This window comes from Anomalospiza imberbis, chromosome 5, assembly GCF_031753505.1.
Source record: "Anomalospiza imberbis isolate Cuckoo-Finch-1a 21T00152 chromosome 5, ASM3175350v1, whole genome shotgun sequence".
NCBI lineage: Eukaryota > Metazoa > Chordata > Aves > Passeriformes > Viduidae > Anomalospiza > Anomalospiza imberbis.
This window is the reverse complement of record NC_089685.1, coordinates 29,359,471-29,385,089: the sequence shown is the minus strand read 5'-3', so window position 1 is coordinate 29,385,089 and position 25,619 is coordinate 29,359,471. Positions and strand designations below refer to the sequence as shown.

At 37.4% G+C, this 25,619-nt stretch overlaps 1 protein-coding gene across 2 annotated transcripts in view; it reads left to right on the top strand.

Moving 5' to 3' along the window:
- NELL2 (neural EGFL like 2) overlaps positions 1-25,619 on the top strand; it is a 135,347-nt gene that overhangs the window by 68,750 nt on the left and 40,978 nt on the right. For both annotated transcript variants that reach the window (XM_068190045.1, XM_068190047.1), the window contains exon 13: positions 6,453-6,578. In XM_068190045.1, coding sequence (XP_068046146.1) covers positions 6,453-6,578 — 126 coding nt within the window. The remainder of the gene's footprint in view (positions 1-6,452; positions 6,579-25,619) is intronic.

Sequence of the window (25,619 nt, the reverse complement as noted above, 5' to 3'; positions counted from 1 at the left end):
CACCCAGTTTCTCTACAGGTCTGTTAATAATTCAGTAAAAATCAATAGACACTAGTAACTGCCCAATTCTTCTTACCCTCCCTATGCATTGCTGCATGAATTGTTAGCGACTAAGTTCTTTTTTGGGACCAGCGTGGTGGAGGTAATGGAAGGTTATTTTACTCTTTTCTTCTTGGTCTTTGTGCTTGAGGTAATTTTTGTATGCTTTAAGTCAGTATGAGGGGTATGTTCTTATAGTTGATTCACAGGGCTAGATTAATTGTGATTCCTTAGGTTCTAGTGCTTTTCTCTTTGTGGGAGGAGAGACACACAGGTCTAGAAAGGTAGACAAAAATAAAAGTAATAAAACTCCCCAAGAGCAAAAACCAATTTTGGATGTAGACTGTATACATGTTACCTCTTGATTTTGCTGTAGGGGCCAGGATTTTTACTGGCTGTTGGTAGCACCAAAAGCACAGGGTGTAAAGAGACAAAAAAGTTGAAAATTATCTGTAGAGAATAGGACTGATAACAACTATGCTGTCAGCTGGAATAAATAATGTGAAAAAATACACAATTTTTGTAAAAACTGCTGCAGTGGATTTGATAGTGCAAAGCAAAAGTGCAGTGATTGTTTTATGACTGACTGGAGGTAAAAACAGTAGTTAAACTATAGGTTTGAGGTGATGGAGAGTCTAGTAATAGTAGTGGGAGGAGGAGGAGCAAGGGTTGTGCCAGAGCCCCAAGATACTTTTTCATCTTAGACAGCAAATGAGAAAGTGTTTATACAAAAAGAGACACATAGAAGATAGTGTTATGGGAACCAAAACACACAAGCTGTTGAAACCAGGCAGTAGGTGAAAATGAAGGGAAGCTGAAGAGAGTAGGAGCTTGGAAATATGGTCAAGGGAGTGTGAGAGACCCTACTGGGAATATTTTTATTAGAGCAATGAGCCAGGAAGTTTTAGTGTACTAAACATTTGAGCAGTTGGGAAGGTAGTGTGTTTGGTGGTGGAAATAAAAAAGCCCAATACTTTCACAGATCAGTAAGCTGGTGGGATCATGCTTCAAAGTTATCCTCTGTTCTTATTCTTTTAAGGAGTAAGAGCTGGAGTAAAAGCTGATGGGTGAAGGGATGGGTTGAGTACAGAAGGAGAGACAAAGAGAGCAAGATCTGAAGACAGGACTAAATGTAGGTAGAAAGTGGTTGCAGGAAGAAAACAGAGAAGCTTGATGTCAAGAGGTAGAAAGTGCAAAAGTAGGACTTGTTGGTGGAGGGATGACAAAGAGAAAGTAAATGGGCAGAACTTCTTTTCCTCTGTGATCCTGTTCCAGGTGCAGAATAGGTTATGTTTGCTCTAAATGTTTTAAATCCTCATTTTCCTTTTTAATGGTATTGATTGCTGTGATCAGTCACTGTTCATTTTCATAGTCCCTTAATTGTTGAGTAGCATCTGCTGATTTTGTGATGCCCTTTTTCTAAGTCAGGGCCCAGAGAAGAGTCTCAGTCTTTCCATGCTTGTCTCTCTGTATGAGTCAGGTTGGTAGTAATAAAGCTAAGGGCCTGAAAGGCCTATGTTGTGATCATTGTTACTGGTATACATCCTTGGGATTCTCAGCGGAGAGGCTCAGGATTCACAGGAGAAGAGAGTGGTGATGCCATTGCTCTTACTAGCTGAGCCCTCAGATCAGGATGGAGGTGTGCTGATGAAGTTGTGTGAGTGGTGAAAAAGCATGAGCCTCTTGAGCAGGTAAATGTGGTGCTTGATATTTATAGGCTGTGAAAATGTATTGTTTTATTAACATAACACCCATGGGGGTTTTATTTGTTTTATTTTAAATTGTAGGTCTAATCTACTCTGCTCTTTTGTTCAGGGTAAATTTTAATGTGTTTATGAAATAATTTTTTTCATAAATAAGGCTTTTCATGTTCCAGTTCCCTCTCTTCCTCGGTAGTTAATGTTATTTGTTGCAAAAAAATCCTGCGAGAGTTTTTGCACTTCCCTTAAAACTCGATAGTGTCTAACACTGGTGATCTCCCTGGCTGCCATATACCTTTCTAAGTGCGACCAGGGAGATCACCGGTGTTAGACACTATCGAGTTTTCAGAGAAATAGCTGGAGGCAGGACACTATCCATAAAGGATCCCCAATTCTGGGAGTGGCCTCTTCTCATAACAGCTAACAATTACTGACTTAGTACCGGACTCATTTGTTCTGGCAGGCTTTTGTGGTGGATAAAAGCAGTGATGTATATAGGGAGGCCTAAGGAGAGGCTTTGTTAGTGTGAGGCTTTGGCCAACAATGATTTATAGATTGCAGGTCAAGTTCTGTTCTTATTAATGGGATTGTAAAATATAACTAGGGATTTTACTCTGGGGAAGCAAACTCACTAGGGTGCAGAAGGAAGGAATACAGGGAACCTTTTCTTCGGTTATATATTTTGCATAAATTTTGAGTGCTTGGGGGAATAAAGAAAGGCAGGTTTTTCTGGGGTTTTTTTTTCTGTTTTTGATGTTTTTGCAAGTATAAATAAATCATTGAAGTGCAGATTCCAAACACTTTTGCACTAACCAGTTTTCCCAGAGGTGCCCCTTTTATCTGTTCTACTGGGAATAGAGCAGGTTGATGATCTCCATGACTACACTGTTGTCAGTACATCACAGCTGGTGGCTCAGTATCACATCACAGACTTGAAGCACACAAGTCTTTATTGTTGAATGTGTAGAGCCATTGGAGTGGTGCATTCATCCTATTGAACTGACTTCAGTATTTTACTGGCTGAACAGTAAAACCTGAATATGCATTAATATGCTAACTAGGCTTTTTGGCGGAAGGAAATTAAGATAAATGTTGTAGGATTTCTTAGATATGGAAATGCATAAGGTTTTCTGTTGTGCATTTTTAAATAGGTGGCATGCTTGTTTTGGCCGAGGTAGGGTTAATTTTCTTCACAGAGGCTGGTACAAGCCTGTGTTTTGGATTTTTACTGAACACGGTGATAATACAGGGATGTTTTTGTTAATGCTGAGCAGGGCTTACACAGAGCCAAGGCCTTTCCTGCTTCTCATACTGCCACGCTGGGGAGGAGACTGGGGGTGCCTGGGGGGTTGGGAGGAGACACAGCCAGGACAGGTGACCCAAACTGACCACGGGGAGATTCCAGACCATGTGACATCATGCTCAGTATATGCAAAGGTGGAAGGAGGAAGAAGGGAGGACTTTTGGACTTTGGAGTTTGTCTTCCCAAGGCATCTTTAGATGTGATGGGGCCCTGGTCTCCTGGAGATGGCTGAGCACCTACCTGCCATTGCAAAGCAGTGAATTAACCCCTGGTTTTGCTTTGCTTGTGTGTACAGCCTTTGTTTTCCCTGTTAAACTGTCTATATCTCAATCCACAAGTTTTCTATCTTTTATCCTTCTGATTCTCTCCCTGATCCCACTGGTTGGCGAGTGAGCAAGTGGCTGCCTGGGGCTTGGCTGCCAATTGGGCTTACACCGTGACTGGCTACCCCAGTGTTTTCAACCAGTAAACAGGATGAGGAGGCTTTTATTTTGGTAGCTCTGAAAGACAGCAGATGTTGGGCTCATTGCCTGCCCTAGTTCAGCACTCCTTGATCTGTAATACCTTAACCTAAGTTTGCATGTTGAGTGCCAAAGGGGGAATGGAATTGCAGGCTTTTAGTATAGTCAATCTTTGTGTGACTAGTTGTCATTTGACTGTTATTTTACCTTTTTTTGATATTAATTATCTTTATCTAGTATAAAAGTTGCAAATTGTTTGTAAAAGCATCTTCTTATTTACTGTGGGTCCATGGTATACAGGGTCTTTAGGTACCAATGTAACATAAGCTTGTGATAGTAGCAATAACACAGGGTTAGGTGGGAGTTCTGATTTCTAGTGAACATTTTAAAAATGTAAGCAATTTCTTTGCAAATCAGTTTGAAAAAAACAGTACATCAGATTTGTCCAAATGAACCCTTCAAAGTTAACTTGACCAGATGTGGGTTGAGTTTTCTTCCTTTTTTTTTTTTTTTTTAATCAGTTGAACAAGCAAGGTTTGGGAAAAAAAAAAACGATTATAAATAAAACATTTTTCAAAATCTCGATATGTGGTTTGTTGGCAAAGTGGAAGCTTTTATTTAGAGCACTTCTGAATTAGGAGGTTTGAATCAAAGAAGCTTTGACTAAGATTTTCCCTGCAAAATAAAAACTGTTGGCATTTTGGGTCTCCTGTGGCTATTTACCTTCCAAAGCAATCATTATTATAATTTTCAGAAAGTTCTGTTTGATGGTTCTGAGGCTTTGAATTTTTAAGTAGAGTTTTCTGAGGGTGCCAGAGCTGGCTTCTAGGCAGTCTGTTGATGCTGAGAACATAAGGCCTCTACTTACTCGAAGACTGATGTTGTTACTTAAATACAAATCAACACAATTAATTTAATATGGAGTTGTTAACTGGAATTATGAAAGGCACAAGTTGCATAATTTGTTGTAGAGGCTGTGTCATATGTTGTAATTGATGGCTGCTTTTGTGAACTGCATACTTGTGTTTCTGTAGAACATCTGTAAGTCAAGAGGTCTGTGCCCTATTCCACTCTCTCTGTGCAAAGCCAGCTGTGGAAGTCTTATGATAGCTTCACTTTTTTTTGGTGTTCTTAGATGAAGTTCACAGAATGTGCTTGGAGCCTTAGTATGCTTGCTGTGTTCACTGTAAATGCACGCTCGTTTGTGCCAGTACGCGTGTACGTAAAAATTGCGAGATTAGCTTTTCCCAACTAGCACCTTGGTACACCTGTGATTCTCTCATGCCTGCTGAATTTACAAGGTAAAGGGAAGGAAACCAGCCAAATTAAATGAGCCATGAAATTCCTTTGCAGTGGACACCTTCATGTTTGGTAGCCAACTGCCCTCATCTTCTCCAGCAGAATCCAGTGGGCAGAGGGCTTGTGGAAGATTCTTTTTCCAAAACTGAATGAAATTAGGAACTTACTACAGAATCACAGTGTGTCACACTGTTTTGTACAGGAAGGCCAATTATCTTCTAAGAATGCAAAGGGGGGAAATAAAAAGCAGTCAATGAATGCAGTTGGTAAATTCCTGTTGATTTAAAGATAGAGGGAAGATAAGAAATGAGGGATAAGCATTCAACCTAAGCAGGAGCAAAGTGCAGGAGTTAATAATGTTGACATTTAGCATCACAGCATTAAGAAATCAACCCTGATTTGAGTTTATATATACAGTCTTTTGTCTTGAGCTATCATTAGACTCTGGAACAAGATGCTTTTCTATACAGAGATTTTATTTTCAACACTGAAAGCTATAAACATCATTGAAAACAAAAAAATAAATCAAAACAGATGAGCAGGAAAAAAATCAAGACAAAAATCCACCCATTTGATTTTTAGCATACTTTGGTAGCAAGGTTCAGTGACACATTGCATGACAATATAAATAGGTGTACTGAGCATCTCAGTAATGATGTTTTTATCATTACTATTACAGGAACAGTGTGCTACTGCGCACTTCCAAATTAATATAGCTTTTCTTTTTTACAGTATAATAATATTGTGCAAAAGGGGTTTTTTTTGTTATTTGTAGTACTTTCTCTGTTTTACCATTGAACTGTAACCTGATACAAGAAATATGTCTAATTTTGAAGCCCAAGAGAGTACCAAAACAAATTAGGTTTTGAATTCCATGGCTATAGTCATTTATGTTGGGAATTTGTTCTAGGACCTTATACTGCAACAGGTGTTCTGCCCCAACAAGTATTTTATCAAGTTGCATTTTGTTCTGTCAGAGCAGATCGTTATATGAATGAGATTCTCATAGGTTCCTTTCAGGTACAGTGTGTATATGTATCTATATACATATGTATGTAGATATTTGCAGGTACAGATAGATGTGTTTAAATATATTTAAAAATACCAATTGACTACTGTATCATTTTAAGAGAAATTTATACTAAGTTTCAGGGCCTTCTCAGATCTTACTTTGCTCCTTACAGTTTCTTCCTAAACAATAATTCCCGTTAGATCAAAGGCATGTAGTGTGCATATAGCTGTGTGTTTTGTGCACTGATGACTGAGGTGACTGCACAGGGTGCAGTCATGGATGCCATTGCAGTGCTGAGGTCATTGCTCAGTTGTTTGGGACCATAGGTTTTTTTTTTTTTCCTGTTCTATATAGATCCTAGGAATAACATCAGAGGCACTTCAAAAGGAAAGCTGTAAGCCAGTGTAATCTTCTTTGTAACTCTACTAACAGCTGTTCACAGAAACTCGTGGCGCTTCTCTTGTTTGAATATTTCAAGCAGTTTTTTTAAAAGGAGAAAGCCAAAAAGCTTTCCAAAATTCACTGGCATTTAAGTAGCTCTTTAGTCTAGCTGACTACTGATGGGAGTGAACAGCAGTGTATTGAGAGATTGCAAAAAATACTGCTGAATTTGACTTGTGTTCCTCTTGTGTTCACAGATATTGATGAGTGTGCTGAAGGACGGCATTACTGTCGTGAGAACACCATGTGTGTAAATACACCAGGATCCTTCATGTGTGTCTGCAAAACTGGATATATACGCATTGATGATTATTCATGTACAGGTAAGAGCTGTGTATTTCTGGAAGGAAATAACAGGATGGTGGTGTTTAGGAATACTGATATGATTCTTCTAAAATTAATCTTTGTTGGAGTCAGAGAACATCTAAATGACATGTTAAACAGACTAAACACCAAAATCTGGTACAAAAAAGCTAATGCATTTTACAGATTATGTGTAGGTCATATTGTCTGCCTGAAATTGTAACGTAGGCTGGATTGTCTCATGGGTCTGCACTGTTTTGGGTGCTGATTAAAAAGGTGAAGGGAGGAGACAGAAGACAAAAATAAGTGAGCGAAAATAGTTCTGTTTTTCTTGGTTTTCATGTTCCACACCAGTACAGCTTCTCTTAGTATATAGCAAGATTTCTGCAAATTTGGGTGGAGTTAAATTTGCTACATATTAAGAGTGGCTGTGTCCTCATTCTGGACTCTCCAGGCTCAGTTCTCTCAAGTTCAGAGGGCAGGAGTTCTGCTTGCCTTGAACCACTGGACAGCATGGTCAGTCTTACCTCTGTATCTTCCCTTTTTGCTCTACTGCCAGTGGATGTGTTTGGTTCATAGTGATTTTCTGTCTTCTACTCTTCTTTTATTGCAAGGCAATTTAGGGTTATGGAATGAACACCAGACATCTAAAACAACCTTCTGTATCAGACCCAGGTTGACTCTAAATGTTCCTGTATTTTTTCCTAAAACATAGATAAAGAAAATATGAATCAATGATGTGATGTGTTTACTCAGTGAAAAAAATAGTATCCCTATTTTGCATGCACAGGGTAACAAATTAGCTTTTTCTATAAAAGGCTACGTTTTTCAGGAAAGCTTTCTTGAAGTTCATATTATCTAACAGAAATTGGCTGTAAATGTATGAGATTATTTGGAATGTGAAGGCAGCACTGTGCCTTGGTGCAGCAACAGCTCCTTCATGAACTGGCATGATTTCCTTGCCTGAACATGCACAACACTCAGGAACATGGATTTCAAATCACATCCATGTGATTTTTGTGAATGCTGTCTTACCTGTACTTATCATTCCTCTCATACATCAGCAAGCCCTGCTTTATTGCAGTAGGCTCACTTCTTGAAGGCCCAAGTTATAAAGCCTGCCCACAGCAGGTCCTTACTGAAGCAGCCAGTATGTTTCTGATCATTCTCTTACATTTTCCACTCTCCACTGAGTAAAGAAATTGTTTCACTACCTCCTGAGGGTGAATATTGGGATTATTTTAGGACTGACTGTATCTAAATCTGTGTGATGCTTTTTCTGCTTGGCTTCCCTTAACTTGCTGTTCTGATTGAACTTTGCAAATAGTAAAGCATCACCAACTTTGCAGGGGCATTGGGTGCCTATAAATATAATAAAGGTAGTCCTTGAGGGTCCTCACATTGCATTCCTCATACTTGCTGAAATATACTGTTATGAAGTAAACAGTAGTTAAGAGCTCTAGACAGTCAAACTTCTGAAAAAGGTGTTGGAAATCCATTTTAGATCTCACACTCCAAACTCAATGTGGTTCCACATTTGTAAATCATAGTTTCCTGTGAAATCAGCCTGATGGGTGACAAGATGAATTATTTATTTTCCACCTTTGTCGATCAAGCTGGGAAAAGTCAATGCCAAAAAATGGGAATTAGATGAAAAAGTTCTGTAGAATTTCAAATCTTAAGACCTGCTAGGCCATCTGAACTGTAAGTCGTGCTGTGTGTGTACATCAATAACTCTGAATGTATGCCACTTACTATTATTTGGGAGCTGGAGTTTTTCTGGAGTTACATTTTAGTGAATTTTGGATTAGGCAATGATTAGGATACAGTCCCTGCTGGATGATAGAATTTCAATGAATGGTGACCTAACATCACAAAGTGTATATGTCACAAAATAACTGCATTATTTTTTCTTGTTCCACAACTATTGTGTGAGCACCTCCGGTGGAGGCACTGGTTCATTAATTAAGTTAATATGTATTCAGGACTATGTTGGTGGGATTGTATAGAATGCAATTCTGTCCAAATATCTCAGTACTCATGTACAGAGTCCAGTGCACTTTGAATTTTGTCAAGGTCTGCAGTAAATGTAGTTATTCAAACTGCTTTTTCCCTCTGCAGAGTATAAAGTTCTTAGGAAGTCTCTATTTGCCTTATTGGCAGTTCTGGGTTTAACTTGCCAGCTGAAATATCAAAGAAACTGAGGGGGAGGCTGTTTTTTAATCCAGTTCAGGAATAACAAGAACAGGGCAAACAAGCAACAATCGACCTTTTGTGTTACTAAGTGTTAAAATTCTTAAAATACATTTCAGGTCACAGTTTCTTGTAATGCTGTGCAATTGAATCCAGTTATGGAATTGCAGTTTTGCATAAAATAGCTGACACTGTAAACTGGAGAGAAAGCTCTGGTAACACATCCTTTGGAATATTACTAAGCAGGAAAAAAAAGTTCCGTACCTTGCCATTAATATGTCATTGTTTGCACAGGATAGCTGAAGCCCAGGAAGGTGTTGAAAAATTATATGTGGACCTTGATTAGGCAGGTTATGATGTAAGTGATGTCCACAACTTGCTGGCAGACTAACGTACCTATGTTCCATCCTATGAACATACATATCATTTAGCAGTCATTGATGAAAATAGAAAAGAGCCATAAAATCAGTGACATTGAAGAGTTTTTCTCCTTTACGAGACATTTGAAAAGAAATCTGTGCTATCTATCTCTGTCAGAGTCGTGCACACAAAGGACTGATTTAGACAGCCTATAGCTGCTTCCAAAACAGCTCCAGTTTCTTTTGTCCTGGCATGTATATTGCAAGTTTTACAATAGATCTGAATTACATTTTTATTTTCACAACAAAGGATGCAATGAAGACATCAATTTCAGGTATTGTTATTTGTATTCATAGCGGAACCAAGATTCTCAGGGTTAGATTGAGTTAGTCACAACCATGTTTACACAGAAATCTGTTGTTCATGACTGATTTTTATGTTCAGAAATCAATCATAGCTATGAGAAGGAGAGACGACTTCTAAGTTGAACTCATATGCCAAATGGGTGCACAAACTGCAAATTAAACTCGTAAAAATATGCCCTGGGCTACCATGCTTCAGTATCCTACAATGATATAGTCTCATTCCCCTTCCACTTTGCTTTCCAGAACCTGGAATGTAATGATGTTGTGCCAGGGGAAGGAAGGTAGATAATGGCATGATTCTCTGCTGGAGTAGTTTTATATGTACACGAGTATGCTGCTGCACCGTCACTGTTAGCTGGGATCAGATCAGGATGCTTTAATTATTTTCTGAAATAATAATATTCACATCTTTACTTTGCATGGGATTACAGAAAGGCATGTACTGTTTTCTTGGCTTTAAAAAAGAAAGTTTTACTGCTGGAAACAAGGAAGAACCCAGTGTCACCTCCAGTCTTTCCGGCTGCTTTGTAATTTGCAGCTGGTAGAATTGCTCTGAGCAGCATAGTGGATGTCTTTTCCTCCACAGTTTATTGTGGGAGAGGTTAGGAGATGAGAGATGAGAGCTCTCTATTTCACACCTGGCTCTAACAATGGAGAGTTCATACCAGCCACAGTGAATGGTCAATCATGTTTAGTCTCAACAATTGTCTTTAGTTTCCTGCATAGGGACCACTCACCTGAGTAACTCACCAAGAAGTGAACAAAAGATGCAAGACCCTGTGAGACTTAGTGTTTCCTCTGTAGACTTTATTAAGGCAGAGGAAAGTGCATTCCCTGATCTTGAGAAGACATGGATTTTCTGAGCCACAGATGACTTTTAAAGCATAAAAAGGGGAAGTTGCTCTGATGCAAGTGCTGCTGGTGTGCTCTGCCTCTCCTGGGGTTTGGAGTCGCTGAGATGATGCGGGTGAGGTAATGCAGCTGATGTTACCCTCCCAGAGACCTCCTCCCCAGGGGCTGTCTCATGTTTCACATTTGATGGTACTGGAGGGGCAGGTGTGGGTGCTCTCAAGGAGTACCCTAGGACAGTATATTCAGTTCTCCCTGTCCATGTGGTCTGGGCAAGATGATAAATGACTGACCGGAAGAAGGGCATATGAAGTGTTAGTATAGAAGCCAGAATCTTTGAATTAATCTTTATACATGCTGTTTTCTGGGGTTTATGAAAGTTTCTGGTAGTTTTTTCACATTTGTGTTTTGTGGTTTGTTAGGGTCTGGTTTTGGGATTTTTTTGAGAGAAGTGAGTAATCTACAACTTTGTACCTAGACACCAGTGAGACTTTGCAATTGTGCTGTACTTTGGCAGAAAATACATGTGAATTCTTAACTGATTAATTATTAAAAGCACACATTTGAGCTGTGTGGGACCACTGCCAAATGTGGAGCTGGATGCTCACATATGTGTTTTAAGTATCTGCAGACCATATAATGTTTTTTCATAACCACTTTTGTCAATCCATTTCAGATTATTTTGTGTTTCCTTTTAATTTTAACTTTAGCCAAGTCATGCTGATTTTTTCCCAGAAGATTTGGCAAACCAAGTGGAGATTTTAAATCTGTGAGGCCATTATTGTGCATTTTAGCCTGGTACCATCATGTTTGTGCTCTTGGGTTTGTTTTCTGACTTGAAAAGAAAATGGTGAAGGATTTTTATATAACATCTCATCACTATGTTGGGTAAATTTGTTTTTTTTTTTTTTTTTCTTCAGAGTCAAAATAGAAGAGATTAAGTAGTTCTTTAGAATCATGGACTCATAGAATGGTTTGGGTTGGAAGGGACTTTGAAGACCATTTAGTTCCACCCTTCTGCCATGGGAAAGGACAGCTTCCACTAAATCGGGTCACTCAAAGCCCACAGCTTTGGTCTTTGGCCTTTTTGACTTGGTCATATGGAAAAACCTACTCAAAGCAATGAGGAATATGTTGAATTCACCAAGCAATAACTAGCTGTATCCAGCTGGACCTCCCTCCTCCTCTACCTCAGCTTATATGTCTTTCTGAGTCTCAGAGATTTTCCTAACAACATTTTTCTGAAAATGCTGTCAATGCATTCAGCAGCATTTTTTCTGCAATAGCCTCTCACAGTAAACTGAAGTCTAATAATAGTTTTCACAAAAATTACCAAGAAACATGGTTGTAGTAAGTTGAGTGACACCTGAAATGCTAATTCTTTGGAATACTGGCAGCTCTGTGTATTTTGCAAATCAAATTAAACCACAAATCTGTTGCAAATTGGAAGGAATTCCAAGATCAACATTAAAATAATTAAGAGTCTGGGGAGATTGATTTGACATATGGAAAAGATTTAAGGAGAAAACTACACATTTAGTTGCATAACAATGATGAATGTGCATAAAGTAGGAATTATGGTAACAGTAATACTAATTAATAATTACTTGGGAGGTTTCAATAGTAAGAGGGAAATGTAGAGGAAAGTACTGGCCTGCAGATACGTGGCCAGTACCTTTTGACATTAGTTTTTCAAGTCTGACCCATATTCTTTACTCTCTAATGATCCTGTGCAAAAAAATACTGGAAAAATTCACCTTGACATAATGCATAGAAAGCTGATTGCCATGCTTAGTCCATTCAGCTCTCGTGTGTCTGATACTCTTTTGTCCACCTTTCTGCCATTTTTCCCATGCAGCAATTAATGTTTTCCAATTGGCTACATCAGTGGGATTTATTTTGTATTTGCTTTGCCCATAGCAATCAAAACTGTGCCTTTCCTAAGCTCTCCTGCTTGGCTCTATTCTTCTAGCTATCTGTGACTTATAAACAACCTACACATCTACTTGGATTTCCGCTAATGCCGCTAGTGATGTCCATGCTTAAGAAAGATATGTTTTGGTTTGGTATTTTGCTCCTTTTTTTGTCATATAGTGTGTAGCCAAAGTTTGAGTCTTGCCTCCTTTTCTTTCACTAATACTTAGTTTACAACAGAACTCTTCTGAGGGTGCTTACAAGAAAACAGAGGTGCCGTCTTTGCGTTGCAAATGCAGCCTATCCTTATCCCTTAAATGCAGATGCCTCCACTCCGGGAACCAGCAGTCTGGTATCTGGAAGGACTTTAAAATTCCAGTTATAAAGACCTGTAATTTTGTTGGAATTACAGCTCATACCATTTGTTATTCAGATGCCCAGATTATCAGGACGTCAGCTTTTTGCCCAGTTGTTATCCTCTGTTTCTTGAAAGCTACATTTATTTTTGAGGGGAAATACAGTCCTTGTCACATGGGGTTTTTTATTAACATAGTACTCTGACACACTTTGGAAAAATGATTCCTCTTGGCATCTAGAAACTCAAGTTCATAAAAGTGCATCTGCCTCTGGGCTTCTGTTCAGATTTCATTGGTTTATTTTTGACTTATAAATCCATCAATTGTTTGGGACATAAACAGTCTGAGAAATCTCATACTTTTTTCTATACTGTGCAGTAGAACTGATGTTTAATGGCAGGGATATTTGAGAAAAAGTTTTGTTGAATTTCTTGTGAGAATGCTGAAGGTAAAATCCATCTTTATTCCCTAGACCACATACCAATTCACATATTCAGGAAAAGTTCATTTCTGGGTTCTGATGTGGGGTGGAAAATGGTTTTGTACCGGTATATATTGGTAAGATTTCTGCTAGCTGTGAAGCGTGGGTATTTTCCAATATCATGCATTGCTAGCTTTTTTTTTCCAACTGAACATTTCAGATCCCACAAATGAGTTCTGAGAACTGCAAATAAATACTTTTATGTATTTAAAATGATAAATAAAATCTAGCTCACATGTGAGGCATATGTGCTGTGTTTTAGCACCAACACTAACGTCTTCTAAGAGTAATGTAGTTATCTGGGTTTCCATGGACAAAAGCTAGGGTAAGACTGAAGTAATCCAGAGTTGAATGAAGTCATCTATCTTTGGTCTAAAGCTGCATGCTTGTCCTCAGTTAAAGTATAAAATTTGCCTGCTTTTTCAGACACACAAGTGTATCCACAAGTCATCCTGAAAATAATAAGAACTGATAGTACTTAGTACATTGGTAAATGAGACCACATTTTAATAAGTGACTAAATATGGCCTCAACTTTATTCAGCACTGCTGTACGCCCTTTACCCTTTATTGCTGCAAAGAAGTTACAAAAACAGAATGTTACCTCAGAGGAGTCATAGGCTTATAGTGTCCCAGCTTGGCTACATGAAAATGCTGTAATGTGAGACGTGATAACAATAAAAAAGCTAATTTCTTCCTGTTTATTTCCCTTGACTTATTTTTGATGAATTCAGCAACATTCAAGTCTTCCTCAAGTTCTGCATCTTATAGAGGAGCTGAGTTCATTGACAATGCTTAGATCAGAGCAGAATAATTACTCGGTGCAAGGGACAGAGCGATAAACAAGCATACTGACAGGGGCTGGCTGTACCATCACTGTACTGACATACCAGAGCTTGAGTAAGGAAATGTTTTAGTCAGCAAACCACCAGAGAATATAGTGATGTGGGCAAATAAATCATCTGAATCCCCATCTCCAATTTTGGATACACCCCCACCCCAGTTATGCTAGAAGTAATGTATACTTGCATTATCACACACAGCAATGCAAACTCCTCAGAGGCAATGGTGTCCAGCTATACTGCCAGGGTAGCTATTAGTAATAAGCACTGTAGAAGTCAGCTTGTGTGCATGGAGCATTTTTAACTCAAAGCCTATTTGATTCTGGTTTATATTACTTGGCCCAGTTTCCATTCTGCTTTATAGTATGTCAGCCTATATAAAGCTCTCAATCTTCTTTGAGGATAAATTCTCTCCGATATCCACTTTCTAGCGGTACGATAATTCACAAAGCTAATAAAGGAACGATTGCTCAGACTGAGCTTGTTGCTATGCGACCACATTACTAAGATAACAACAGAAGTAATTTTTATATATCTGCTGTATCTTATACAACTGAACTCAATTATGCTTTATTTGGATTGAATCAGGTTATCCTCAGCAACTTAGTTTGGAGTCTGTTTCAACTTTGAATGAGAACTTTTTTTTTCCTAGAGGATATCTTTTAGGTCCCATCTTCTCCTTGGTTACTGACCCAGTTCATGACAACTGTTCATCTGGCTATGCAATTATAACTGGATGGATTTCTCAGCTGATCAAAATGCAACTCATTTTTAAAGGATCCTTGGTAGAACATGGTTTGAGTTGTTAAAAAAATGTATTCCCTTGACAAAGATGTGAATGTATGATTTTGAGTACTAAATACTTAATTCTTTTACATAAATTACTTTTTAACCAAATACATATATTTGATATATGTGTGTGTGCATGTATGTGCTTATCCATGTATCTATCAATGCATTATATAGCATGGATTCCCTATTGACCTTGGGAGCAAAGGCTGGCAAAAGGTATTATATCAAAAGCAGTCTATTTTGCATTTCTGCAATTTCTGTATTCGGTTTAAAATTTATCTTTCTGTAGAAGCATACATCAGAATTAATTATTTTGTTTTACAAGGAATATGTTTTGTATTCTTTTTGCAATGAGGAATTTTTCAATATATTAAAGGAGTTCTAGATATCAGCTTGAGAATATACTTTGCTTACAACTAACTCAAGAAAAGTGCAAAACCTTTTTTTTAGTGTTTTTTTTAATGTAAAAAATTGAAATTACAATATTTCCAAGCATTGATGTTGCTTGATATTTATATCACAGCATTAGGACAGACATCCAGTGTACCTCCTTTTCCTCGGTGTTCTGAAGCACTCTACAGCTTTTCAATCACTCAGCATCCCTCATCAGCTTCCACAATGCAGTTATGTGCTGTGTCAGTACAATATGATTGGAAAGTAGAAGTGTAGGAGTATAGGAAAATTAACACAGTATATTATAAAAATAGAAAATCTGACAAATCATGCAGCACTAAATGAATTATTAATTCCTAAGGTAATTACTTTGACTCTTTATGTTAGAATTCTACTGACGTTGACGCAGGAGATTGCATTTAGTTTGCAATTGATATACCCTAATGTATATCTCTTTATCTAAGCTCACATTCTGATCAAAAGAGGTCAAGAATTCAGCTGGACCCAGCTCAGTTGTCTATTTAGAGGTTTGAAGCAATCATTATGATAGGATTAGCAGATCCAACCCAAGACCTTGATTCATTGCAGTGTGACATCCCTTCACAGCTGGACCTCCCCTGGCCTGTCCTCCTGTGGAGGATCACAGGCTGTGACAGACTGCAAAGATCAGGAAACACAGTAGGCAACCTTGAGGACAGTTTGTTTGAAGTTATAAGGATCTTTCTGGCTCAGGAGATGGGAATCTGCTGCTGTCTCACTGAGCAAGCCAGAAGCGAGGGAAGTTGGATGGCTCACATCTATCATGTCTGAGCCAGCTGGTGATTGCCTTCATGCCAGGAGAGTGTTGCCTGTTCTCAGAGGGACTCCAGCCAAGGTCAGTGAGAGACTGGAGCTACTGCATGAAGCAAGACAGTTTTTAAAAAAGGAACAGTGGAGTTATTTAAGGTTATGTGATCATGCTGTATTGAAGTCAGTGGTTTTCTACGCATTCACAGTAAAATAAGTTGTCTATAGCCATGATACCATTTAGCTGGGGTTTAAAGGTAGTGGATACTGCTGGCAGTATATGAATAGCATGTCTGTCTTTTGGAATTCTAGTGTCAAAACACATTTCTAATCTAAGACAACACAGTTTTTAGAAAAGACAGAGGGTAAGAAAGCTACCTTCCAACACTGATAAGGGGAAACATAATATTTTTTAATATTGTCCAGGGCTTCAGAACCCTTTTCTTTTAATATTATAGTTGCAAGTTTTTTCTTTGAATGAATATGGAAGATTCCTGTTTTGATAGATAGGAATTTCTGAATTATTTCCGTTCAGACAATCTGTGGGCATGGAAACCTTTAATTCTTTGCAGTTTGATTCCTACTGCATGCCACATGGCATTTATAATCACCGACTCCTCGAACAACTTAAAAGTGTTCTTTGTTTTTCATGAAATGTTTATGAGAGATTAATCTGCTTTATGATAATGGAAGACTATTTCCTTAACTCCTGTTTTATACTGTCAGTCATTGCAATTTAGTATGTCATCTTCTTTGACAGTTTGTCTCTGCAATAGTTCTCTATCAATATTGCTACCTTTTTTCAGTCTTTTGGACTGATGATTATCGACTTACAAAACCTTGTACTTCACCATACCAAACTGCATTCTTGTAGTAGAGACTCCTTGACCACAGCAGGAGTTGCATCCTTCTTAGTCCTTCTTTGCACACAGAATTATGCTGAAGTCTACCTTGAAATGCACAAAGTAAACGTACTGGATTTATCCACTTCACTGACTCACCCAATGTCTGTGTTCCTATGTGTAGTCCCAAAGAGTGGCTTATATTTTTAGTTTTGCATGTAACTTCTGGTTCACACTGAAATGTGCTGATGATTCTACAGCCAGGCTGTGGTTGGTCATGCATGAATGCATAGTGTGCAACTCAAACTCTCACTTCCACTGCCCTTCTGATTTTGTCTAAAACTAGTTTCAGTTTCTGTATTTGCTCTGTCAGTGTTTGCCAGCTCATGTAAATGAATAAAGGCAACAGAGTATTTGGCAAGACCTCCCTACAGCACTCAAAAAGAAGGAGCAAATACTACCTACTGAGATAATATGTTGGCCATCCTTAGGGTTGTGATCTGCTAATGCTCCTAGGAAGACAGGTGAAATCATCAGTAACTTGAAAAAATCCCATTGATGCAAAGGGAAGTATTGCTATCTGTGTTGTGGTGCTGTACAATATAATCCTAAGGGGTTGGGGTGAAATTTCACTTTTGTTAGTGAAGTTGCATTTGTGAGGTAATGTTTCTGAAAGTACTGTGTCTATAAAAGATACTTTATATTTTTCCTGAGGACATTATCAATACACAAAACTCACAGAACTGTTCTGTCTTGTGGTTTTTTTTTTTTTTTTACTTAAGAAAATGCTAGTGGGTTTGTGGCATCTTCAAGACTGAACTAGAAAACTGAAAATCAGAATTATTTCAGGAACAGTAATCAATTTACCTTCTTGAAACCATGCCCTTTACTGTTCATGTAATCAGTTGTGCAAAAATTGACATACCCCCCCAACCTCATCAGATAACAAAAAAACCTTTGAATATATCAATGTTTCTATCAAGGACCAAGAACTCTGTCAACAAGCTTAGCAATAAAATAGGAAGCTGCTTCAGTAAATGGTTCACAGGAGTTTTTGTGGGAGTATCTTTTCATTCTGAAAAGCTTCCAAATCATCTCAAAAAGACAGTATCTGCTTCTTTCTGTTGTTACATGCTGCAGTCTTTGCACATCCTCTAAAATATATTCTTTGGAGAAATTGTGCAAGGAATTGTATATATTTCATATCTGTAAAGTAAAAGGTATTCCAGAGAAAACACATGCAGTGAGCTAGCTTGAGTAGCCTGTAACTCACACTGCTCAAAATCAAAAATCACTGTTGTCTTCTCTAGCTGCTCTTTAAAATTGTCTCAAAAAGCAATTAGAGTTAAATATATAAATGTTTTATCCTTTTGTTTTTTCAATTCATGTTTTGCTTTAGGAATGAGCATTTTCAAAAAATATCAATGTCCTTGTTTATTCAGATTTTATTCCTTCATTATATTCACCTATTTGTGTCTCCCTTCCAATTTACTTTGAATGGGGCACAGAATTTAATCATGCATAGTTATTTTCTAATGCAAAATAATATTAGAGTGGTAGACTGTTTAATCATGCAATAAAAGATGAATTTATACTATCTCAAATATCTGTCTTGGCAGATATTTGAACTAATTTGTAAATACTTTGTAAATTAATGTCCAAGTCACATGGATATGGAGATTTGGACTGGACTGACAAAGATAAGCAGCTCTGAGTCACACAGACCAATCACCAGGAAAAATACATTGTCAGCAAGAGTAATTACAGCAGGTAATTGTGTCATTTACCCTGTTACAGACGAGTAAATGTGATGAGTTTGGAACACACCAGCTGTCACACAGTGTTAACTTTGATGTTTAGGATTTGGAAACCTTTAGTAGAGTCTTTTGACAGTGCATTTAAAGAAACAAAACTAAAGGTTTCACGCTGCCTAAAGCAGGGATAAATGGCCAGTGTTACTCAAGATAAGATTGATTTCTAGAAAGGTGAGCACTCATTAAGAGTATCTATTCTAATTTGTTCAAGTGTTTTTAAAATTTTGGAGTTGCAAATATTTGGAAAGAAAAGTTTGTTACCTTGTTCCTAACCCTTCAGAAGGTGAAACTGGGTGAACTTAAATTCTGTCTGCATCATTTGAATGCCTGATAAGTAAATAAAGTTGTTGGTGGTGGTAGTCTGAACAGATATTACAGTCTGCTTTGAATACCCCGGGTTTACCTTAATACACCTTCCATAGGATAGGCTTTGTCTTAGATTGAAGTCCTCCAGAGTTGTTCACAGCAACTCTGCTTAAATCCTAACTTTTCCAAGGAGCAGACTTGTGAAGGAAGTAGGGTTACAGAGTTGAAGTCATTCTGAGATGATAGTAATAGTAGCAAAATGGAATATCTGGTCAAAATTTACTTTCTTCTTGACTACATTGATTCTAAATTCATAATTTGACTTTTTGAGACCTGAACTGTAGACTTCATATCTGTGGTTTTTCTTGTTAGAACAATTCATAGTGTCCTTAAACAAGGCAGCAAATTTGATGGCAGAATTTTTCAGATATGTGCAGTTTGCTAAGGTGTGCTTATGCAAATATTTATTTATCAATATAAAATACACATAAGTATCCTATAGGTATTCCAACCTTAATGATTTTATGATGTGTGTAAGTACAGAAGTAATTATTTGTAAGTTTGATAGACACTACCAATTGAACTGTGGCAACAAAACACGGTGTGGTCTGGAAAATCTACCCATTGGAACAAGTTAGCCAATGTCAAGTTTCATACCATTATAGCAGCGGGGGAAGGAAGGTGGGAGCAAATTTCATTGCATCTCCTTTACTGTGCTGTGCAGCTTTTTGTTAGAGTCAATTCAGGCAGCTCTGCAGGTTATCTTCTGGCATCAAGGGCTCTATCTGAACTGCAGCAACCAGGAGCACTTCATGGCTTTCAAGGTTGGCTGTGTGTGTTAGCTCCTCCCTGATACTGCATGGTGGTGAGGACTGGCTGTACCATTCTCCCCAAGTGCTTTTGTGTCTAGGGAAGGCAGCTGGCATGCACTCTTCATGAAGCATACATTTGCTGTGCTGTTTTGGTGCACCTCTGTAAACTATCAGGGGGGATTTATGTTAGGGAAAATTGGGTGTGTCACTGGAGATGGCATCAAGGCTGACCAAAGGTAAAAGCAGCAATATTGCTTTACCTTACCATCACTGAAGTATAACTTCATCCCTGTTTTTGAGTAGAGAACTCTTTTCAAAATCAGGTGAGCAACACTTAAAGAAGGCCTTCTCTCCCTAAAGAGCTCAAGCATCTTGTCTTATCAAAAATAGTGCTGTCCTTGATATACAGTGAGCGATCTGAGTGTCTGAGTTGCAGCACTGTCAGGGAAATGAGAGGAACTACTTCATGCGTTAAGAATCTCTCTGCTGCATGAGAAGAAAGAAAAAAAAGCCCATTTGTTTCCCAACATTTATGGTTAGGTGAGTTGCTCCAGATTCCTGCAGACAAGAGCAGGATGAAAGCAACAGCAGCATTTCATCCACCACTGTGGTGCCTCTCATTTTCTTTGCCAGACAAGTGCTGACTTAGGTAATGGTTCTGTGATGTTATAACTGATTTTCCAGGAGCCTCTGAAATGTGTTGACAAACCCTGGACACAATGCTATTCAAAACCAATAGAAGCAGCACCAGCTGTTTCTAGAGAGTTTTGAGAACGTTACTGTTCTCTGGCAGTTTTGATTGCTGAAACGTCTTTCTTCTATCACTTTGTGCATATCCACCTTCTGTTAACTTTGTGCTGAGAAAGTGTTCAGAGGTGTTTTTATGGTCATGTGGGTAATCTCTAAATTGTTACTAATGAAATATGAGAACAGGCAGCAAGTTACCAGCCTCAACAGCAGACAGGTTACTTTACAGCTTTTATTTGTGTAACAGAAATATGTGTGGGAGGGAGGCCAAATATCCAACGGGTATCTGTTGCTAGTGGCAGACTTGTAATAACATGGAGCCTTTTAGTAAGGAAGCAGTAAATAAAAGGGTTGGAATTAGAAGAATTAAAATAAACATTTTTCAGTTGGCTGAAGAAATTGTATTTGCAGCTCTAGTCTGGCTGTTCTACTAGCAATAAAGTAGGGAGCTTCACTAGAGATGCAGAATTTGCTATCGTCATTTTGACCCACATAATAGAAGATTCTGAAAGCATCAGTTTATCATAAGTGTCTGGGAAGTTTTGTGTACAATAAAAGTTGGAATTAAGTAAGATTTACCTAGGAATACCTAGAAATAAATAGTGCATCTGGCTAGATTAACAAAAAAAAAAGAGGAATAAAAAGAGATTAATCTGTGGAGAGAATCTAGAAAATGTACTCAATGTACCTTTTAAAAGATAGAAACCTCATTTTAAAATGTCAGTGGTAAAACATACTAAGAGATCAGTTTGAATTAAGCCAGAGAGGAAGTGGGTGACAAAGTCCTTGTCAAGGTCTAGACTGAAATCTCTTAAGGTGGGATTTTCAAAATAATTTTGCATTTATGCTACAATCCTGCCATTGTAATCAGTGGGAGTTACAGATGTTCCTTTAGGGGAAACAGTTGAGTCTCTGCTAAATGTTTTAGAAAATCCTTCCCTTAAACTTTTCTGTTCAAGAAGGAATATAGAAAATGGCAGACTTGAATGAAAATGGAGATAAATTAAAACTTTTTTAACTTTAGTTGTCAGGCAAAATATTTTTTAATATATTTACTCTGCCTAACTTGTTGAAAAGTATAAAAATTACAGGATGTTACATGGAGTAACACTGATTAATATTGCAATCGAAGCCTCCATGAGATTAGTGTATTTTGTAAAAATATGTATTATTCCATGAAATTGGAAATTACAAAACACATTTATATAAGATGAATCTTGGGTGGGTTTAACAAAGTCGAAGAGATTTGATGAAGAGCTGTAGAGGAAGATGGAGGAAATAAGGGTAGGCCTGCCACGAAATATGTATTTTATCCATCAGCTTGTCTTTCTTGTCTCAAACCATTACTTTTATGGCTTTTGCCTTTCTGATTCTCTCCCTGATCCTGCTGTGGGAGGGAGCAAGCAGCTGCTGTACAGAAATTATCATTTATGACTGCACTGAAGAAAAAAGTAGAAAATGAGGACCAAGAACAGTGTGGATATATGGGAATAGATGAAGATAAAAATCAGTCAAGTAATAAGATTAGCAGGGAACAAACTCTTGTAGACCTGGCTTTTGGCATCCCCAGCTTTGAACTGAAGCTGCTTGTGGTCATTAATGATTAATGTCTCAAGCACTAACTAAGGATAAACTGTGTGATGGTAACTCTATGAGTAATTAAAACACAGGTTCTATTTTACATTTAAATTAAGAAATATATGTAGAAAAAAGGAATTGGGGAATATTAATCAAAATTTTAAACATAAATATATCGAAAATATAAAATCATAGACTCTTTTAGGTTGGAAAAGTCCTTTAAGATCATCAATTCCAACCCAGCACTGCCAAGTCCACCACTAAATTATGTCCCTAAGTGCCACATATACATGTGTTTTAAATGCCTCCATGGATGGTTGCTCAAACACTTCACAGGGCAGCCTGTTCCAGTGCTTGACAGCCCTTACAATGAAGAATATTTTTCTAGTATCCAGTCTAAACCTCCAAGCACAACTTGAGGCAAATTTCTCTTGTCCTGTTGCCTGCTACTTTGGAGATGAGACTGAGCCCTCACCTGTGTACAACCTTCTGTCAGGTGGTTGTGGAGAAGGTCCTCCTGGGCCTCCTTTTTTTCAGGCTAAACAATCCCAGTTCCCTGAGACACTCCTCATAAGACTTGTTCTCTGGCCCCTTTACCAGTTTCAGTGCCCTTCTTTGGACACTTTCCAGGAAATAGTTCAATAAATTTACAGCATTTGCTCTTTAAAAATAGTGTGCATATACTGCAATTTAAATTAATTCTGCCAATTAGAGTTTAAATGAGTTAATATGAAGTCTTAAAGAGATTAACCATCTGTCATTTCTCAAATGATCTTAATGGAATAAGTCTTCCGTATTACACATATAATTGCTACTAATTTGTGTCTTGTGCATGAACTATAGGTGGGGAAAAAAACCTTGTAATTAAGATGAACTGTAAGTGGGCATTTAAGTGTGTTGGCTATTGATAATTCAAGTAAATTTTATCTGTTGTCACTGCCACATCAGATGGCTAACTGGTCACCATGGTTCTGTAGTTCTATACCAAATCAATGGGAAGGAAAAAGAAGGCCAAAGTAATTTCAATTTTTGAATGCAGAGACATCAAAAGGGAAAAAAAACCTAATATATTATCTTTATTTAAATTGTTTTAATTTAATCTGGGTTCACAAGTTCTTCACTCCGCAATGAATGTCTGTTGGATCATGTTACAAGATTACAATTGCAGGGATGTATCCTATTTATATTTTTGGGAACCTTTTCTGCACCTTAAAGATGGTCTCAGGTCTTATTTTCCAATGTTGTTAGTGGATGGTTCATGAAAACTGCCAGCATAATATTTTTCATCCCTAAGTAAGGGATGCAAATCAGTTGTCATTCCTATTTGCTATTGGATTGGATTATGATTTTTTTTTTCTTAGACCTTTGCAGAATTTGCATACACAAGGCAAATATTGGGAAGGCTTGCAGTATGCATGTGGGAAATTCTATATAGACATTTATTTTAAATCATAAAATACAGGAAGGATAGGGGCTGATGTTGCATAGTGCGAATGAGGAGGCAGGTGCCACACCTTGTGGACAACACATTAAATTTTACTAAGTTCAGCAACAATCCCTGCACAGGTAACAAATTTGGTAAGACAGGTCCCCAGCTGTCACTGCATTGAGATGCATCACAGCTTCTTGTAGGTCCAGATCAGTTTATGCCACCAGTCTCACTCTGTAGGGTGCAATACCTTCACAAAGTTCACCCTAGATACCCTTCTGAAGTAAAGTTTTTCTCAAACAAGCTACATGGAGTATTCTGAAATACCTTTACTGTATGTGCCTGTATATATGTATGTGTATATATACACATATGTATACTATCGTGTCTATATATACACATATATATACATACATGTATATATATATTTGTATGCATGTGTATATATATTTGTGTCTATATCATGTATTTTCGCACACAAATATGCAAAAGTAAATCAATTGCATCATCACATAATTTTTACCTTTTTAAGTTGTCTGTGTCTTAAGAAACATTTACTGAGACATTCGTATGCACTTACTGTTGTTTGTAGCAAATTGTTGTAGCAAATTACTGTAGCAAATTTTGGAGTTAAAATTTTGTCTGTATTTAGAAAAATCTCATTCCAGGAGTAGTTTAGTCAATATAAATAGAGTATTTAAAACTTCATTTGATTCACAGGACAGAGATGTTATGAATTTTAGCACTGTTGAGCATGAGTCCTGGACCGTGCAAAATGGATTTCAGACATATTAGATAATAAAGCTTTAGAATTCACTTTAACTGGTGCCTTTGGTCTTTGTACAAGATGTTTATGCAAGTTCAGGTTGGGAAATCATTAAAATTTCTCTGCAAAAAAAAAAATTTATTTCTTTGCCTCTGTAACACTATTGTCCTGAGCCTGTTCCTATCTCCATTGTAGTGTGCAGTGAAATAAGTATAGAATGTTCATTAAATGTGTCACATGATTTCTAAAGATTTTTGAAATAAATGGCCTTGAGAAATAAAATTTTAACATTTCTAAATTAGGCAAATAATGTTTTTAAACTGTTTTTTGAACTTAAAAACCATATTGCAGGTTATCTTTTAATGATTCTTTAATAAATTTCTTTTTTGCGTCTTTGTAATGCATGGTCCTGTCTGCTTCTGCAGTTTCTGAATTGGTATTTAAGATTGCTCAACTCAGGCTCTGTAATTATCTCCTTTTTCTTTTAAGTGTTTGAATAAAAAAAGAAACCAAAGTGATAAGCATGAATTAATGAAGGATTATGAACAGAGCACCACCCTTTTTATTAATAATAAGTATTTCTGTTTTAATAAAGCTGAACAATCTGTCTTGTTATCAGTAGTGATAAACCTGTTTCTGGTGGTCTTTTTAAATTGGTGTGGATAGCATGCCAAGTGCTGAAAGAGTAGATGTAGTGACATGGTTTATGTACAGGATTTTTTCAGATGTAGTTTAACCATGTAAGCAGTCCATAAAAGAGCCACTCAGTGTAAGCTGTCTGCTCTGTTAGATGTCACTGGAGAAAGCAATATGAAGAAACACTGTGTTTAAATGGTTTTTAATTGTGTTTTTGAAGCTAAGATCAGATGATACAGAGAAACAAATTTAGATGGACTGTAAAACCCACTGATCTATTTTTTTCTGATTTTTTTTGTATTCCAATCGTATAAAAATCTCCTTTAATTGAATCACAGATTTTCTCCTAAACATTTCTCTGAAACATTTTCCTCCTAAAAATGACATGTAAACTTCAATCCAGGAATCATTTATCAGACCATGAATTTTTCATGAGTCAGTAATATGTGATTTCAATAAAAATAGACCTAAAGTTTGAGCAGATAACCACAGAAGAAGTAGTGATGGCTGTTTCAATACAGTTTGTACAGAAACATACTCCATGAACTTTCTTACAAGAGGGTAAGAAACCGTAAAGCTTATGTAGAGTAGGATACCAGGCATATTACCTTTGCATCCAAGTCCTGCTATTTAGCTGATGGAAAGTTAATTTTATTGATACTGTATGCTTTGAGAAAAAAAAAATCCATCTTCAAAGACTCAGTAGTTTTTCTTACCCCCTAGAAAAGCAAGTTAGGAAGGCACGCTCAAATGTGGCAGTCATGTCTTTATATGAAGGACATACATCTGTGTAAATGATTT